This window comes from Amblyomma maculatum, chromosome 8 (assembly GCF_055883805.1).
Source record: "Amblyomma maculatum isolate TAMU_Amacu chromosome 8, ASM5588380v1, whole genome shotgun sequence".
NCBI lineage: Eukaryota > Metazoa > Arthropoda > Arachnida > Ixodida > Ixodidae > Amblyomma > Amblyomma maculatum.
Genome location: NC_139351.1, coordinates 114,056,279 through 114,074,664, shown reverse-complemented (window position 1 = coordinate 114,074,664; position 18,386 = coordinate 114,056,279). Strand labels below are relative to the sequence as shown.

At 44.0% G+C, this 18,386-nt stretch overlaps 1 protein-coding gene across 1 annotated transcript; it reads right to left on the bottom strand.

The window, feature by feature from the left end:
• Positions 1-3,422: 3,422 nt before the first annotated feature.
• On the bottom strand, positions 3,423-14,417 carry LOC146182233 (neuropeptides capa receptor-like). The gene is made up of 2 exons (XM_084575916.1): positions 14,252-14,417; positions 3,423-3,979 (listed from the first exon to the last, which is right to left on the bottom strand). Exons 1-2 carry the CDS (start codon positions 14,415-14,417, stop codon positions 3,423-3,425), a joined length of 723 nt encoding a protein of 240 aa, XP_084432042.1.
• Between the last annotated feature and the right edge of the window lie 3,969 nt (positions 14,418-18,386).

Genomic DNA, 18,386 nt, shown 5'->3' with positions numbered 1-18,386 from the left:
CTTTCATGAGCAGCATTTGACAGAGATACGACATTGAAGCAAATGCGCAAGAGAAAAAAAACATGCAGAGGTACGACATGCTGCTATGAGTACAACACCAAAGCCAGCCCGTGCTTAATACAAACACAGAGTGTGTTGTGTGAATATGCACTTTTTGTTTGCTGCTCTAAATTAACGTTTTCATGTCTGTATGAGAGAGCATACATGAAGCAACGTGAAGCATGGGCAGGCCGAAACCATATAGCACGAAGTGAAATGGTGTTCACAAATGAAGTTATATAGTTTTCGTTGTAACCAATTTAGTAAATATATACTATATATGCAATTTTCTGAAAAACACAATGTTCTGAGGCGCCGGCCTGCGAGAAGCACTGAAATTCTACCCAGATATGAGCACTAAACGGCACCTCAAAATACAAAGCCTTCGCACGACTCTGAAAGCTCACCATTGCGCTTGCACCACAAGGATATATAGTGAAAGCTTCTAAATTGAGTACGAAGTAGAGACTAGGCCTGCACAGAGTGATTCAAGAGAGTACGAGTGTTTAATGCGTCTGAAACACTACTTTTAAAGAGACATCAAGATTCTCCTCTATTGCTTACGAACTGCGCATTTTTGCTATGCCCTAAAGGCCGTCTGCTATTCGACCAGCTCCCCAAAAATGCAATTGAAGCTTTTGCATGGGAACTGCTCTATGCATTAGAAAGCTTCTATCAGGCAGACAGCGAGACGACTGCTATCGTTGGATCACATAGTTGTGTTTGTTCAAGTATAAATCTGTGGGGCTAGCAAAAATGGCAGTGGTTTTTTTTTTTCGCAAAGAAACGTGCTTAATATTGCTTCCCACTCGTAGCTGCCGATAGCTGCATAATGATTTGACAGTGATTTTGAATGTTTTGTCTCTGGTTAATTGCAGAAACAACATACCTTACAGTCTTAAGTTCGTAAACAATTGTCGCGTGAAGCATGACGAATTTGGATTTCTAATTGAGACCCTATGAAATGATTTCAAGCCCGCTGTGGGTCTTATCGTGCCAAGGATGGAGCAGATGAGGTCAATGGAAGCTTGTCTTATTAAAGCTAAGCGGAGTCATTCATATCCCCACAGGTAGTATGAATGGCAGTCTTTGGCCTACAGGTGCTCTTTTAGTTGCCTCAGAATTCGTCGATCGCAAAACAAGTAATACAAACAGCATTTGAAGGTCTAACAAAAAAATGTTTCTTGAACTAAAAGCAGAAATAAAGAGTCAACTGATTTTTTTTTTTCAAAACGGGCTGTGAATACTTTCGCACAACAATAGGGCGCGGTGCATTAAAAGACATCCTGATGGATATAACATCTCAGAGGTTATCAATGCTTTTTGGTGCACCATAATATGAGGCAGTAAAAAACAACAAACGCTTTGGCCCGATTCTAAATCATTTGGTACAAGTCTACTAGTGTAATAAAAAAATATTTGTTGAAATTTTATAATGCCTCGTGTTTAAGCAAAACGTCAAAGCACCAAGAGGTTTAAAATATTTGGTGCATCATGATGTAAAAACACTGAACACAGAAATCAATGTCACAATACTATAAAGATCTTTTTATGAAAATTCAAGGTAAAATATCACTAGTTCTGAAAACCATTCACACCTCATTCTGAACCTTCGATTTTTCTAAAGAAAATACTTGTCAGGACGGGATTCCATATTTCTCCCTCAAACGTTCATTCTCACTCAACACCTCGAAACACGTTGGGTAGGCGGGAAAAGAAGCGCGACACACTACAACATCGAACACGGTCACTGCTACCACTGACGAGGCGAAAAACATCCTGCGGCCGTGGCAGCGTTACAAACAGAGTACACTTAACCACACTGAGCGACACGACGATAGCGACTACGAAATGACGGCGAAGATCAATGCCACCACACTCTCCAAAAAGACCCTGACTCCAACGGAACAAACACCAGCTTCTTCTATTCAGCGCAGGGAGGACAGAGCCGCGACAACCCAGGACAAGACAGCCATGCACGTTTTCTATACTGCCCATCTGAGACAGTTAAGACTGGTGAAATCGTCACAACACCGAAACACTGAGTCTACACTACAGAGAGGGATATTAAGCACCACGACAAGAACGTTCACGGCTAGAAGAAAACATTACCGAGACACCACGGTCTAGTCTACACACCATAATGACAGCAAAGGAGTCAGAGCCGCAAAATATAAGGACTTTAGCGTAGGGGTCAGCTCACAAGTGACAAAGCTAGCACTTCGTTACGTCAGCTGTTTCTTTGTTACGTGATAAAAAACTCTGCACTTTGGAGCAGAGAAGGGATCGTGTAAATACTCCTGGTTTTGCGCGACGAGTGTGAAAGTGTGCCACGCCTCTTATTGTGGGCCTCTAAAAATATGGCAGTTTGTGATCCTAGTTCAAAGCTCGTCGAGTGTGCATATGGCTCGCAAGCTGCCGGAAAATAAATCATCTTTTGCAGACTCGTAACCAAAGTGTGAATTACGGGTCGTAGAGGGTAAGATAGATATATTTTATTTCTCTGACACGTGTCAAATCTTGTAGATAATGTTTGAAGAAAAATAAATGCCAGAAACAACAAACTAAGACATTCCAGTGATTCCATGTAAAATGACTTGACATTGGCAAGTATTGGTACCTAGTACATTATTTTACTCACTTATAGCTTGCTATAATTTGAACGCGACCAGGCTGTCCACATGCTACAGCCGTTTTTATGACAAACCGCCAGCATAATGCTCATCAGCGCTCTTAATTAGTCGTGACAGAATGGCCTGAACTGTCAAACGGGCGGTGTGTTTGCATTTGAAAAAGGAGCTGGAGCCATAGCTAGGTTGCCTCTCATGATAAGCCGAAGCAGCTAAACGAAGACAAATGGAGAAGTCATCATGATGGGAAGGAGTTTTACTCCGAAGGATCAAGAGATGATAACCGGCGTCCGGACAACAGTCCGCACGACCGGGCACGGAGTTGCAAAAGCCACAAACGCTACGCCGGAGGTGTCGTCTGCAAAAGAAGCAAAGCTGGTCGAGCGTCAAATACATGAAGCCACAAGACAAGGTGAAGACAGTACCGCCTGTGTCCGATCAGAAGAGTTGGAACAACCGGCCATGGTTGTTCTGAGCCCGAGAACTTTAAGAAAGACTCCAGAGTCTGCGTGGCCGAAAGGCTTGCGAAGATACTCCACTGTGGGCAGAAAGACTATACCCGCGATGACGTTGATTCAACGGTGATCCCTCGTCCAGATGTGTCGCCAGGACGTGACAGCAAAAGTACATGGCGGGGACTTTTTGAGGGTTCAAGCCAAGCGGAGTGATCGACAAGTCAGACATCGCGTTACGTCTCGTCGCCTCGCAAGCGAAGGTCGGAAGATTGACAGTGTGCGAGTGCAGAAAGCGCAGTCAACCACAGCTACCCAGCTCGACCATCCGATCGGAGAGGCGCTCTGCGCGGTCGAACGCGTCCCTGGGAACCATCTGGAGGCTGCTGTTGGATATGGAGCTGGCCTTGCGACTGCTAGTGCCGGGCTCACTACACTCATCGATCGAGACGATGACGCTTCGCGCCCGCTGCGCGAGCAGGGCCTCGACGGTGTAGGGCGGCGGCGGGCCGTCCGTCAGCAGCGTGAAGTCGGACGTCTCGAAGGCCAGCGACGAGCGGAAGGTGGAGCGGAAGCCGGACGGGAAGGTGACCGACACGACCGACTTACCGTGGCGCGCTGCGCGACGGCCGCAGCAGCGCATGAGCGTGTCCCGGAACGCCTGGCGGAACTTGAGCGACATGATGCTGTACAAGATTGGGTTGATGGTGGCGCTCACGTAGTACGTGACGCCCGAGACGTACGTGAGCAGGTTGAAGGCGATCTCGAGCGCCGGTGTAGGCACCTTGGCGTAGACGGCCATGAGGCGCTGCGCGTGGAACGGGGCCCAGCAGATGAAGAACGCCACCACCACGGCGACTACGAAGGAGAGGAAGAGAAGGAGAGAAAGGAAATACTTCTATAAGGATCAGTCATGTAGTCCAAATCACAAGAACTGTTTGAGTTAATTACCACGTGGTAATGACAAAGATGCCACTTTCATTGAAAGCAGAGCTCTTAAAGACTGAAAAGGCCAGAGATTAAAACACATGTACTCAAAAGCCATTACTGGCCGTTGTCAGAAACAAACTGTGATAACATTAAGATGTTTTGTTTTATTGATGCGGGTTGCTGAAGCTAGGGTATGAGCCCTTCATTTTCCAACAGGAGTAATGGGATCTTTAATGGTATTGATGGTACAAGTTCCTATTACACGAGGGGAAAGAAGTGCTTAATTCTTTAAAAATACTTTATTAATGGACACGTTTTTCTGCTGAACGAGCGCACATCTAGACACATTTTTAAAAAGACTTTTAATTCAGTTCAAAACTAAATAGTGTTATTCAGAGTGTACGCAGCATTATTAGCAAACGCCACGAAAGTTATGGAAAGCAACAACTGTAGACTTGTGCTTCGATTTCTGGAGAAAGTATTCATGCAAATTAAAGCGGATTTTAATGTCACAGTTTTTTGACAACGAAAGCTGAAAAAGCAATTGAAAGACATGCGAATTAGTTACGCATCTTCTTTAGGTCATTTTTTTAACAAAGCTACTAATTAGAACTGAAGTATGCCTCGCGTGTTCGGTCTACAGTGTTCACAGCGTCGGGCGGAACATTCAGTCGTGCAATGCCTCATCACCTAGGCAACACTATATCGCTGTTTACAGTTTTGTTAACGGATTACTCTGCGCGTAAACACATCAGTGGGTGCGCGGATTTATATTCAGGCCTTTCTTTTTTCGCAGGTAGTGAAGAAATACTTAAATGTCCTAATCCGTAGTGCTCTTGTTTCATACAAACGGGCTTATCTGAAGGTCATTAAATATCGTGGAGTATTTTGCGCATGAGAAGCTATGTATATGACGCCGGGTCGGCGGACTGCGGTTTTCGAAAAAAAAAAATGCTTCTTACAGGCTATTTAAAGAATCAACACCGGTGTATTTTCGTCCCCACGGAATCGACTTGCTGATCACGTTTAGAATACCCGATATTGTCGCAATCTCATACGCATTCGTGTTCTTGACGTCTAGACACGTTTTGTTTCTTTCCCAGTCCGTTGACGATATCGACATGAGTTGCCTTAAAAAATGGCCAAAACAACGTCAAAAGCAGCACAGATGTGCAATTGTTTATTTTCTAAGCTTTTAAGGAATATAGATATAAACACAGGCATTTCTGACTTCACCGAAACCTGAGAATCGCGCTTTAAAATTCCAAACAAAAGATGATTGAGCGTTCTGCAGATTGAATACCCCTAACCCATAGGCAGTCTCGTCGTGGTCACGTCCGTACATTCGTCGAAATGGCCTTTTCCTGGGGAGGATGGCTATCGAGTCGTTTATGTTCGCGCAAACTGCGTTGGTTAGTAATCTAGTTGTCCGCATCGCTGCATATCGTGGAGCCGCACGTTCAAACGACACCACACGAAATGTGTCGTCCAACGTTTAACGACGACGACCACCAGCGCAACTAGAAAGCGCCAAATGCTAAGGCGATTTTTTTTCGAGCAGCTGGCAAAGGTCTTTGACGTTGTTTTTGTTTGCTGTTTTGTGGACGCAAGGAAAACCAGGCGATGTAGTCGAAGCAAAAAATAAAGCTTCCCATTCTCGGCGAAATGTCAGGAATAAAGATTAAAACAGGCGCGAAAGGCGCCACCCTGGGAGGAAGATAAACACCGAGACTTCAGCGCTATGCTGAATCTTCGTGGTTCTGTCTGATTTCACGGGCGGGTGAACTGTGTTCGTTGTCGAGCAGCGTTAGCAGCGACACCAAATATTTACGGGACTAGGCGCATCGCTGGACCTGCCGCGTCTAGTTTACTCTATCTTGGTCACTTTTTACTATGCTTTTGTTAAAACATCAACACTTCCGGGCGCCTGCGTTCCCATTGTCAACAACAGGGTCCCGGATTGTAGACGAAGGGACTCACTCACTCACTCACTCACTCACTCACTCACTCACTCACTCACTCACTCACTCACTCACTCACTCACTCACTCACTCACTCACTCACTCACTCACTCACTCACTCACTCACTCACTCACTCACTCACTCACTCACTCACTCACTCACTCACTCACTCACTCACTCACTCACTCACTCACTCACTCACTCACTCACTCACTCACTCACTCACTCACTCACTCACTCACTCACTCATTCGATCACACCGGCGCACGCGCACGCACACACGGATATAATATATACATACAGATATGAGACATTCATCGCCGACGTTGTGGCCATGGCGCGGACGACTTTCTGAAGAATGCCCTACTGTCGTGTATATATATATATATATATATATATATATATATATATATATATATATATATATATATATATATATATGACGTGAGTGTCAATATACTTAGATCTAAGCATTATGGGGGACTCGGAAATGCGTGGTATGCTGTGGTAACCGGAAAGAGCTTGGTAAACAATGTTAGAGGGCACTGCTGCGCACGAAGGGCTTTAGAAAGCTGGCTATTTGCCGCTTGGGTTTACAGACTGTTATGAAGTTGTCGCAGCCTGCATTACGTACTCTGCTGCTGCTGTAACAGCATTAGTGTCGGTTTTATTGATTCAGTGGCAAAGGATCAGTGATAGAAACTGAGGACATAATGCGCCCAGAACCGTGGCCATGAATTTGTTACTAGGCGGTGCTGAGGCGATTCTTTGTGAATCGAGTGGCAGCCCTTGAAGAGCGTATAAGCAAGAAATTTTCCTTCTGCGCTAAATTTCAAAATAAATAGAAGGAAGATAGCAGTGGGCTTTTTCTCTCAAGCGCATTACAGTTGTAGTATTTTATTTTTTTTCTTAATTTGCATCCGTAATAACGTACGACATCTTCGGAACCGCTGACAAGAAATATAACGCAATTTGTTTCGCCTAGTTAAGGTTCAATCGATTTTCTTTAGGGATAAGTGTGCGGTTCTTGCTGTTATAAAACACGATTTATATCATAGTACTTTAGTCTCCACCCTGTTCTCTGATCGCATTGGTAGGCCCTCAGGTCAAGCTTGTAGTGTTTCGAAGGAGATCACGCTTGCGATTTGCTTCACTGAGTGTTGTTGTCGTATTTGCATATTTGCATGAAATACGTCTGAGCTGCGCACGTACAGCCTTCTGGCGTATATTTAATTGTGAGCCAATTGTGAGGTATTGTGAGACACAGTTATGCATATTTTGATGGGAATTATCTTGGTCTCAAAAAATTAGAAATCATATATTTTTTAAAGCCTTCATGCGCTCGCATAGACTAATTAAAAGTAGCACAGAAAGCCAATGGGCTGTGGTTCTGAAACAATGGTGAAATATTATACGGTTCTTTTAAAACATTTTGATATAAAATCTCTAAGTTTCCAAAGCGTAGTACAGTTTATTCTGAAGTTTGTCCTGCGTTAACAACGACGTTATTAAGACTGCCACATAAAACCAATGTGATGAGGTTTTTGAAAATAAATAGGAAATAAGTACAAGTCTGCCATGCTAGATCACCATTCATACGACTTTGATTGTTATGATGGAGTTGCGTAACACGTGAGAAAGTTACGTTCAGAAACCATTTCTGAGGTATTTAGCAACGGTTATGGACATGGTGAAATGAATCACATTCCATGAGTTGCGGTCTTTCTGAGATTCAGTACATTCGTGGAATTGATGTTTTTTTCCGCATCAGTCCATTCAGATATAGAAATAAGCCTTGCACCAGGTGTGGAGTTCAGTGTAGTTTGGAACGACACTGTGCAGGTGCAACGCAGCTGGTTGTCACTTTCCAAATAGTGAATAAAAGCATATAACGGGGGGGTGAATGCTTGTGCTCGGACGATATTTCTTTGCATTGAGTGGCATAGCACAGAATTCATGAAATTAAGATTGGAATTATCTGTACTCGCAGCATTCGACTAGAGGTTATTACTAGCTGTGTGGGTGCTTAATTAAGACAAACATGAACGTCTGTTTACGGAAAGAAAGTAAAAAATAAGGCAGATATGTAGACGTTGTCTTAGAATGTTTGTAGCTGTTTAGGCACTTCACATGTTGCTGCCGATTTGTGCGCAGCTTTAGTCAAAACTGGATGTTTGATGTCGGGTGCATCAGAGGCGACAACAGAAGCTAGTAATATTTAAAGCCAAGCTACACTTTGTTGAAGATGATGTTCTGCCTTTAAAAGTGTCTGCTAACTTTAGAAAGCTCTAATTGGGCTCCCAGTTAATAACTATAGTTGTTATCGTGGTTAATCGACCGTTTTGCCTTCAAACTGTCGGTTGTTAAGGTAATAGGTTCACTGCCTACCATTTTCAGAGTTTTAGTGATTCTTATAAAGAACAAACCCGTAAATGCACTTTTGGCATTTCAATGCACTAAATACAAGGCCCCGAGACAAAGAGGGACATTTCAAAAGCGTAGTTTGCTTTTCAAATACTAACTTTATGCTTTAGGAGCATACGCACACGGATAAACGTCGAAATCCCTCCACGAGGCTGTTTCAAAGTTCAAACGGCCGTAAACTAATGCACACTGTGTAGAGAACTGAGCAGTAACGCACGGCCCAGCGGAGGTCGTTACGCTAGTCATGCTTGAAAACAGCTTTGTCCGCAACAAAGGGCTTCGTAGTTTGTCACAAACGAAAACGAGTCGGCGAAGGTCCATTTGTCTTGATCTTGACCGTTAATGACTCAGTTCTGGTGCCGGTTCGCACAATCTGTTCGTTTAAGCGCTGCTGCGCTCTCCGCGCTACAAGTCAAGAAAAAAAAAAATACTTGCAACTCCTCGGATTATTTTCATCCGAAGTTGCTGTGATCGCTTATTTTGCGCTCATTAGGCGATCATTTTGCTTGGCCGCTCGAGTTCTTCTGCTGCAGCATTATCCACGCGTTATTCTTCAGCACGTGCTATAGATTCTTAAGAATAATACGATGATGATGAAGACGGTCGCACAAAGCATTAAAAAGCAAAGTAAGAAAACAAAAACAATGATGATTCACATTTTATGTCCTTAGGCTTAGAAAGAGTAAGTCTCGGCAGCTCCAAGGAAGAAATATGAAGAGAGGCGAGCTCATAAGGATGATGCTCGGAGATTAAAAATGATGCGAGCCAGGAAGTCAGTGACGCCAAGTGGAAAAAATAAAAAGTCGTTGTGAGTTCCAGTGGGCGCAGAGTTCGCAAAGGTCGGAGGGGAGGGGGGTCATCGAGGGAGGTCGAGGATGGAGACCTCGGGCACGTGCATTCCTCGGAAGAAAAATGTGTTTATCACCACCACGGTGATCACCACCAACCGAAGCCTCGTCGTCCTCCGCTAGCGTACCGTGCGTGCGCCATCTTTTCCCAACTTTTTACAGGCCACGGAGAGTGGGTGTGCTGGATGACTTCGCGCGTCGGCGTGTGCGGTATTTCCACGAACGATCTTTGGAATTCCCCGCTTTTATTTTAAAATTTATTCTGTTTGCTTCCCTGCCGTGTTTGACTTTTAGTTCGCAATAGGTGTCGTTGGTAGTGCGACATAACACTGTGGGTGAAAACACCGGTGTCCCAGCTTCTTCGTGGAACCCGCAGAACTCGTAGGACATCAAGAGTGAATTTTTATTCGCGCGTTCGGAGGTGCAGCTGCTTTTTATTTTCTTTCTTTTAGTTAGGTGGTCATGGTTCGATGCGCGGAGCGACGGCTCAGACTGAGACGAGGTCGTCGACACTTTCTTTTTTATCTCGACCAGTCGCCACGGTGCAGCCCCTATTCTGAACGTCGCTATGGGCAAGCGTTATCTGCGCTTTTTGCCAGCACCGCTTCTGCTACGTCCGGACACTGCGAAGCTGCTTGTTTATTTTTTAACCATCTATGGGTATACTTAATACGCGGAGAGGGACTTTTTCCCCGTTTAACGCTAACTTTTCTATTAGTCCGGTTTTATCGCGTGATAGTGAGATGGTTGCGTCGTCAGAAGCGCGTAAAATAGGCGTTTAACAAGAACGGCAATCTCAGCTGCAGCTAGTTCAGTAAATGGAATCGTTACTGTCGCGCCAGGGTGCACCGTGAATGAAAAGTTTGTTGTGCTGACGTTCCTGGCTGATAAGCATCGCGTTAGCGTTCCTCATAATGATGGCGTCACGGACCTATGCACTGGAAACAGCTTCGGCCGCCTCTTAAAGAAAAATGCGCCAGAAAAGAAGCACAAGAAAAGCAGTGCTCATCGGAGCTCTGCCGGCAACAAGCATAAACTAAACAAACAGTATACAAAATTTCATTACTTTGACGCGTCTCTCTTCGCGCTTTCTTGTATTGAAAGTACTGCGTTTTTTCCCCCTGACTATAGGAAGGTGCATTGGGGAAACTGGCTACCTAGCAATAAACACAGCTTAATGAACATGGTCAGCATAGCTAAACTGTCGTAAATCAAAATTTTACCATTTGATGGCTTACGTGGTGGGCTCACATGTCTTGTTTACATTCTTCGCCGCCACAATTACCGCTGCAAGGTGTACATACATAAGGCACTCTTGCTAACGAGGTGTCAAGCGGTTCCCGTTTGTGAAGCAACGCAATCTTTATATATGCATATAGAAAGATGCTGACCTCATGCACGAGATGCTTCGAATGCAACCTGCAGAATATGATAGTGAAAGTCGCCTGGCGGCAGTTTTCTCTCCGGCAGAGGTCAAGAGGTCAGCGGATGGCGATAAGAAAAAAAAAATAGAAAGCAACTCCAAGTGGAGTTGCGCGTCAGTGACTTTCACAAGAGAACCCGCTTGCACACCTCCAGAAGTTTTGAGGGGCGTCTATTTCTCTATGCTTTTCATGCACGGGATAATTTGCGCAACTGCACGTCCACGCCATCTATTGAAATTTGTTTTTAAAATCAGAAAAAGGTAGCAGCTGAGAAAAAGCGAGGAAGCCGATGACCTCCTCCACAGGGTGTGCTTCTGACAGGAGACTGAAATGGTTTTGCTCTCCAATATTCAATCTCTCTGGACGACGGGTCTTCTTTTTGTTTTGTTTTTGTTTACGCACACCAGTAAGACTAATTGCGACACGCTGTTGAGCGTTTCATGCATTTTTTTTTCTTTCCTTGGGAAACTCTTGTGAGCCGCCAATAGGTAACAAAGCAACAAATTCACACGCGGACGCTGTTCACGCATTTCAATACTCCTGGGGGAACAAAATCACGCCCCTTATTCTTTCGAGGCCCCTCCAGTATTGCCGAGTGGCGTGGTCTTGATTTTCATTTGTTTTGATTTTCCAATGGGAGTTCACCAACCTTGAAGAGGCGCCGTGCAAGCGAATCAGCCCCGTGAATAAACAATGTGGACCAGCCGCGGCCAGCCGTACGTAACGCGAATGGTCTGGCGCCCGAAGCGGAGGCGCATTCGTGGAGCTGGGAGAGCCGTGTTCAGATGAATTGAGAGATAGCTGCGGGCAAGCCTCTTTCTTTTTTTCTTTTTTTCGCGTTGATGCTTTCGCATGTGGGCTTTGACCTGTCTGAGCCTTCCGCATAGAAATGGTGGTCTAAATAACAATTCTTTACATTATTCTATTATTAAAATTAAGGTACGAAATGACTAAGTATCAATGACTATGAAGAAAATAAAGTAGAGAAAGGGTGCAGGTTACTTGGGACGATGACGACAATGATGAAAATGATGACGGCGATGGGCTTTAATGGCGCAAGGTACGTTGGGCCAAAGAGAGCCAAGCAGGTTGCTATGGGGTGTATTGATGTTCATGAGGCCTGGATTAGAGCGAGGCGTAGAAACGGAATAACCTGGTTTTCACATGTAATTATTTTGTAGCTCAGATATTCAGCCTGCAGATGGGACTTGACATTTAAGGCGGGTTGCAAAAGAATGGATTTTTTTTGGGACAATGCTCTCAAATGCACGGGATTTAACAAGAATTGCGATTAGCATAATATTGCCCGATGATTTTGCTAGGAGCTAGGTCGATGTCTATATTGTATGGGGTACTGTAAGGTGGTTACAAGGAGATTTAAAAACAAACAAACAAAAAAAAAACCTTGGGAATTTCTAACGGTGGTACAGCATCAGCGGACAATGATTGTTGATTGCCACTATTGGTGAAAGGTGACTGCTAGGACCAGCTATTTTACACACGTGACATCATGCTTCTTGCTAGATTTTCGTGGTCTTTTTGGACTCTTTCTTTCTACTCCACATTTCCTCGTTAGTGCTGTACCGTGTAGCTTTATTTTCTCTATCCGCCCCTTCCTTGAATGCGACACGAATGCATCAACTTTGGAGCACCGTATAGTCGGCAGTGCAATGATAATTGAGGACAAAGTTACACAAGAAACAGTTATTGCTATAATTTTCACCTAATTACCTCCACCACGGGCTAGCGGTCTCGTCTCACGAACCCAGCGCGGGGTCAGCCGCTTTTTGCCCTGTTCCCGCAATTTTCTACGTCCCTGTCCAGAAATTTCAGTCGTACCCAGCTACGTTTGTCTTTTTTTTTTTTATCTCAGTTCGTTCTCCCAGCAAACCTGCATTTATCTGTCGTCGGCATCATACCTGCCGTTCATGTGATTTCCAGGTGTCTTGATTTCCAGGAACATGTAATTAACTGGAATTGACCAACGACTTTCCCTTCTTGGCTCTAAACCACGTTAATATCAGTTTGATTTGCCTTGTCAGCTGCATTACTATTAACTTATGTTTAAGTTTATCCCATGATCCTAATATTTAGTGGCAACTAGTCTTCAGCGGTCTGCATATTTAGTCTGAAACTTTGTGCTCAATGACCACCCGATGTGCAACTTTTGCCGTCCATGTAGTCACGAACATGATCAGTCGAATGCAGTCATTATATGCGGTTTTTTCTACCAAGTATATCCGCACAAGGAATTTCCCTGTGATGCCCAGACGCTTTGAATATTTATCTTTGATGTTTTTTTTTTTGTTGTTGTTGCGAGAAACCTTTCGGAAAAGCGCTCGCAACAGAAATTCCAGTTTTGTCGTTGTGCTGGTTACAGCGTTCTCAACGTGTCATCATAAGCCTCTGGTTCTAGAAATACTTTATCCGAAGGATTAAGAGCAAGCGAAACGAAAGCACTCGAAACAATGCAAGACGTGAGCCGACCTATGTAGACCAATGTCAGCTTGAACTTAAAATAACGCAGGAGGAGTCGGGTGGCTTGTTGGACACAAATACCGACACTGCTATTCAAAAACAGTACATATATTCAAAGCAGATTACAAATGCGTTTGTTCTTCCTTCGTCCTGACCATTCTTGCGCGCTGTACCAACCAGCCATGTACCAACGGACCTAACAGTCGATTGTTTGGGTAAGAATGAGCGCTGTTAATACCATTCCGGATAAAGGCTCAAAAGGACTAAATAGGACCGACCCCGCACTTGTAACAGCTTCTGACCACGCAAGACATTACAGGATGGCATATTAAACGACCTGAAAGCTGTAATATTGATACTCGAAATATCGTAAATTTCCGGCTATCTACAATGTTCACTTTTTGGCGGCGGAACCGGCATACCGCTTGCTCAGCAGGCAGCTTTTTGTCATTTTATTTTTGTTGATGTTAACCAACCATACATTCTTGTATGAATTATTGTATTCTTGTATTGTTGAGACTGCGTGCCTTTTTTGAACTGTCTTGCATATCGACTGTCTGATTCGAGATTACTCAGTTAGACACTTTGATGAATAAGCATTCCATACACGTATGCGCATTACCAAGGACCAGCTACAGCCAGGGACTTGCCTTGACATCATTTCCTTCATCATATCTCACAAAAGGCTTCACGTTTATTAACGAAAACAACACAGAACTAAAATATAATTTGGTATCGGCGTTGTACTGCTCAGGTACAGAATAAAAAAATAAATACTGGCGCACTGAAGCCAAAATAATCTCCCAACTCAGTTGAAGAAAAAAAAAAAGAAATATGCCTTCGCTCATTTTGGGTTCCTGCTAAATGGTCCAGGGGTGACGACCGTGGCACTTCGCCCATTCGTCCGTACCCACCACCGTCATTGTCCTCGCCGTTCTCGAGTGCGCGGAAATTGCACGCTCATTTTGCGTGATCGAAATGAGGCTCTAGAAGCGGCCAGGAATAACAAAAAAACTAAAATCACAAAAAACATTGAGAGGAACGGGTCGACGCTTTTTCCTCACGTTTGCGCAATCGAAGCACCAGCTTCTGGGGTCGCTGTGCAGCATACGTTACGCTTTCTAGAGTACATTCCGCAAGCCCCTGCTCCTGAATCCTCCTCCTCCACCGCACGCTTCCTTCACCATTCCCCTCCCTCAACTTTCCAAGTTTGGCAACGGTGAGATCCATATCAAGTAAGGAGGAATGCCCTCCGTTTGCTTCGCGCGTGGGAAGAGACCATTGGGGAAGAGGTGGAATAGAGCGTGGAATAGGGAAGAATGGGCGGGGACAAACAGCCTATAAGAGCCCCATTTCCGCAGCCCATTCGGAGCTGTACGTGAACAACGGAGGACTTGTGTGTTTGTGTACACCATTTCTTGTCTCATTCCGTCATGCTCTGTGTCCGAGTAAAAGCGTGCAGCATGGAATGTAGAAGTTGATCGGGAATTCAGGTTTTATGTTTGGTCACAGTCTCTTCTCTTACATTTTCGCCTGGTGTGCAGCCCCTCCTGTGACACTTTTTCCTGGACAGAGATGAACAGTTTTGCTAGGTATTACCCTAACACGATCGATAGCGCAGAGTAGTGAGCAAGAAGTGAAAAGTATGATCATCAGAAGGAATAGTTACAAAGTAATATGGCAAATATCGATCAGTGTTAACAGGGGTCCTGATGTTACCAGTTAGATACTCCAAATTTCAATCTTGGAAAGACCTGTGGCAATCTGTGCAAGTTACCTACCTCAGGCGCTACATATTGCCTCAACAATCAACTATCGACCACACCCTGCCTCGTCTATAATTGTGCTTTGAGCAGTCCTCGGCAGTTCGTGTGATACTCGCGCGGGGCGCGGCAGTGCAGCAGCTTCAGAGCTTTGCAACGGCCAAACTCTGACTCTGGGTTCTACAAATGGTGCACGGTTTTCATTGAGGAACAGGGCATGACGGCGTTCGGGTCAGGCGTTTTCTTATTATGAGAGCGAAACGGAAAGAAAGGCGGAAATGGAGTGCGGTTTGCTTGTATCGATCACAATCCTTTTTTCCGCCTGCACGTTGCACGAAGGAGCACGCGCGAGGTTGTTGGACCCGCGTGACCTGCTCGTTTAGCAAGTAGTCACGTGCCCAAAACGTTGGAATCGCTTTGAACAAGTGCCCAGGGTCGAAAGCATCTTGGAGAGGCTGTCTCTCGATCGTTTATTCTGGCCTAATGGGGCATTACTGTGAAAATGAGCGTATCCTCGCAGTGGCAGGCAGTTCGGAAGTAATGGAAGCGAAATACTCGAAGAATCCACGAGGACATCCGCCTACGCCAAGGAGTGCAAGTATGTATAGACTATGAGGAACTAGCCGGATGAGGGGGGTCGAAATGCGTTTGAGAGGAGCTGTTGTGCTATGAGTTGTATCGTAACTGTAACCCTTGAAAGAAAAGAAAAGGAATATCTACAATAATTTTCTCTTCACCCAAAATTTGTATCCACCCCTTATGTAATGCCCCTCAAAAGGAGGGAAATAAAAATGAAATGAATCAAATGAAACATTGGTGATATAAAGTCAGAGTAAATTGTAAGCCCGAAATATGGGGCAGACCGAAGAACAAAACAACGGCTTTGAAGCTGCGTTAAGAAGAGCGAGATGTGCTATAAAAAGATAGATGCTGGGGTCAATAATGAGAGATAAAAATGCTTCTTTGTTTATTTTTTTGAAGCCATTCGGGTAAATGATATCCTTACAGATATTCTGTGGTGATAACCAACATGTGCAATTCGCTTTGGACAGTGCTTCAGGCATAGGACAATAGATACTGAAAGGACACATACCACGCTGTTTGTCATTTATCTATTTTCCCTTGTCCGTAGTGCTGCCTAAAGCAAAGCGGCTAAACCAACTCGTCAAAACTGCCATTTTACTTTAGAAATATGCACAAGACGTCATGCAGTGATTAAACAATCTATTGTCTTTAAGGATGGCAGTCTATCCACTCAGAAGGAAAAACAATGTTGCTAAGGGTCACAGAAAGTATGAGAACGTATCGCCTAATAACTGTGTAGATATGTAGTATTGGCCACGGTTAAAGGCGGATAATTTGAAACTACTTGCTCTATACTATATAAAAGCCTAGTTGATATAGATAAATACGTCGATAACAGTATTCAGACTGATGCTGAAATAAGGAAAGTTCTCGCATTCACATCGAAAAAGCTTAATCTCCCTCTCAACAAGGACTATAAACTGACTTTCCTATTAGTTGCCAAACAAAGGCTGCAGCGCCTTAGGCTATAACCAATTTTGTCTCATTTAAATATCACTATGATTGCTGCACAATATGGAGAGAATTTGCACTTTTTATTCATAAGGCCTGAGGCGGCCTTCGGGCAGAGCTATTACGCTTGAATTTCTGCACCTTTGGTGACGGTCTTATTAAACGCGGAGTTCCTCTGCAAAACCTCCTTTGTAGCCCTAAATAAAGAGCATACTGCAGAGCGCACAATAATAAAACAGTCGAAAGTTATTGCTGTCGCGTCGTAAAAGTTAGTGAGGAATTACGCTTTTCGGGTAATGATGTCCTGATGAGGATTTAATGAAGATGCATCCAGTTACTCTTCATTTCATTATGTGTTACTTTCAGCGTTGAGAAAGTCGCAAAAAACACAGCTCTTGTAAGCTTAGGGCTTCTCGTTTTCGGTCTCAACCGGACATTGGTTCTTCCACATTGAATTCCTTCCCTTTACTGAACCCACCAAGAAGATTTACTTTGATATAGGTGGAAAACATTTCATCAATGGTTCCGGTAACAGCTTTATTGAATTTGTGGCATTTCAATCTGTAACAAGCATAGCTTGTTCTTTTTTTTTTTGTTTCAGAAGTTAATGGTTTTTGCGCTTCCTGCTTTCAAAGAAGGCAAGCTGGCTTTTTTGCACGCATTTTCGTGCTGCAGCGAAGCGGTCTTGTTGTTATAAGCGTTCCCGTTTGCATCCGCGCTTTTGTTTGAAGTAGTGCTGTACCAATTGATGGAGGCCTTGCGACTCGAAAGGCACGGATATAATGCAAAATTTTGAAAGAAAAGCAGTTATGACGAAAAGGGGCAGACGCTATCTGTGCCGGAGTACCCGGGTTCGATCCCGATCGCTAGCGGCTGCGTTCCGATCGAGACGAAACGGACATGCGTCCGTGGGTTGAGGTGTCCACAGAAAACAAGTGAGACAGTTACCGCACCTTTCCCTCCCTATAAATGAATCAGTTTTGTTTCCCGTGTACTGTGCGATGTTAGTGACCGGTAAAGATGCCCAGGTAGTCGAAATTACTCCGCAGCTCTTTCCACTTTTACTCCCTCCTCCCTCCCTTCAGGGTGTCCACAGAAACACGTCTGACAGCTAGATAATGCGCCTTTGCTTTCCCGTGAACCAATTATTATTATTATTATTATTATTATTATTATTATTATTATTATTATTATTATTATTATTATTATTATTATTATTGTGCAATGCTTCGTTGCTTTCGTAGCGATTCTTCGTTTGTTTCGTTTGTTTCCATAGCAACACTAAGAGTCAATTGCTTAAATTCCTGTACCTGCTAGTGAAGGTTCAAGAGGCTTTGAAGGAAATGTTTATACAACGATGTATTATTCTGTGATGCTGACGAATTGTCCCTATTGATCTATATGTTTATGTTCCTCTCTAAGCATTCAATAAAGAAAATAAAATAAAAGATGGCTTAGCTGCGTTATGCCTGGATATACGTACCGAAAAGCAGTGACTACCTCGTTATCACAAGAAGTTAATTTCTCCAGTCTTCTGCGCCGTTCGTCAGAAACTAAACTCTCTCTGGCTTCCATGTCGATTACGTCGAAGTTCACCGGCGTTCTATAATTTGTTTATAGGAAAAGAAAGGCGCTGCATCTGCCAGTCGGTTGAATGGATGGAATATAGAAGCGTCCCTTTTGGAACGGGGTGGTAGCAGCTGCAATTATGCTCTGCTCACCCCCCCCCCCCTATATATTAATTATTGTTTTAGATTGGTTAATTCTACCATCATTCTATTTATTGAATTTTTGTTTCTACATTACTAACATTACTAACATTATGCTACTTTTCTGCTTTTGAGCAGCCAATCTTCCAATAGTTTTTGCTAGCTTCCACCGCAGGTTCATTCATCCAGCC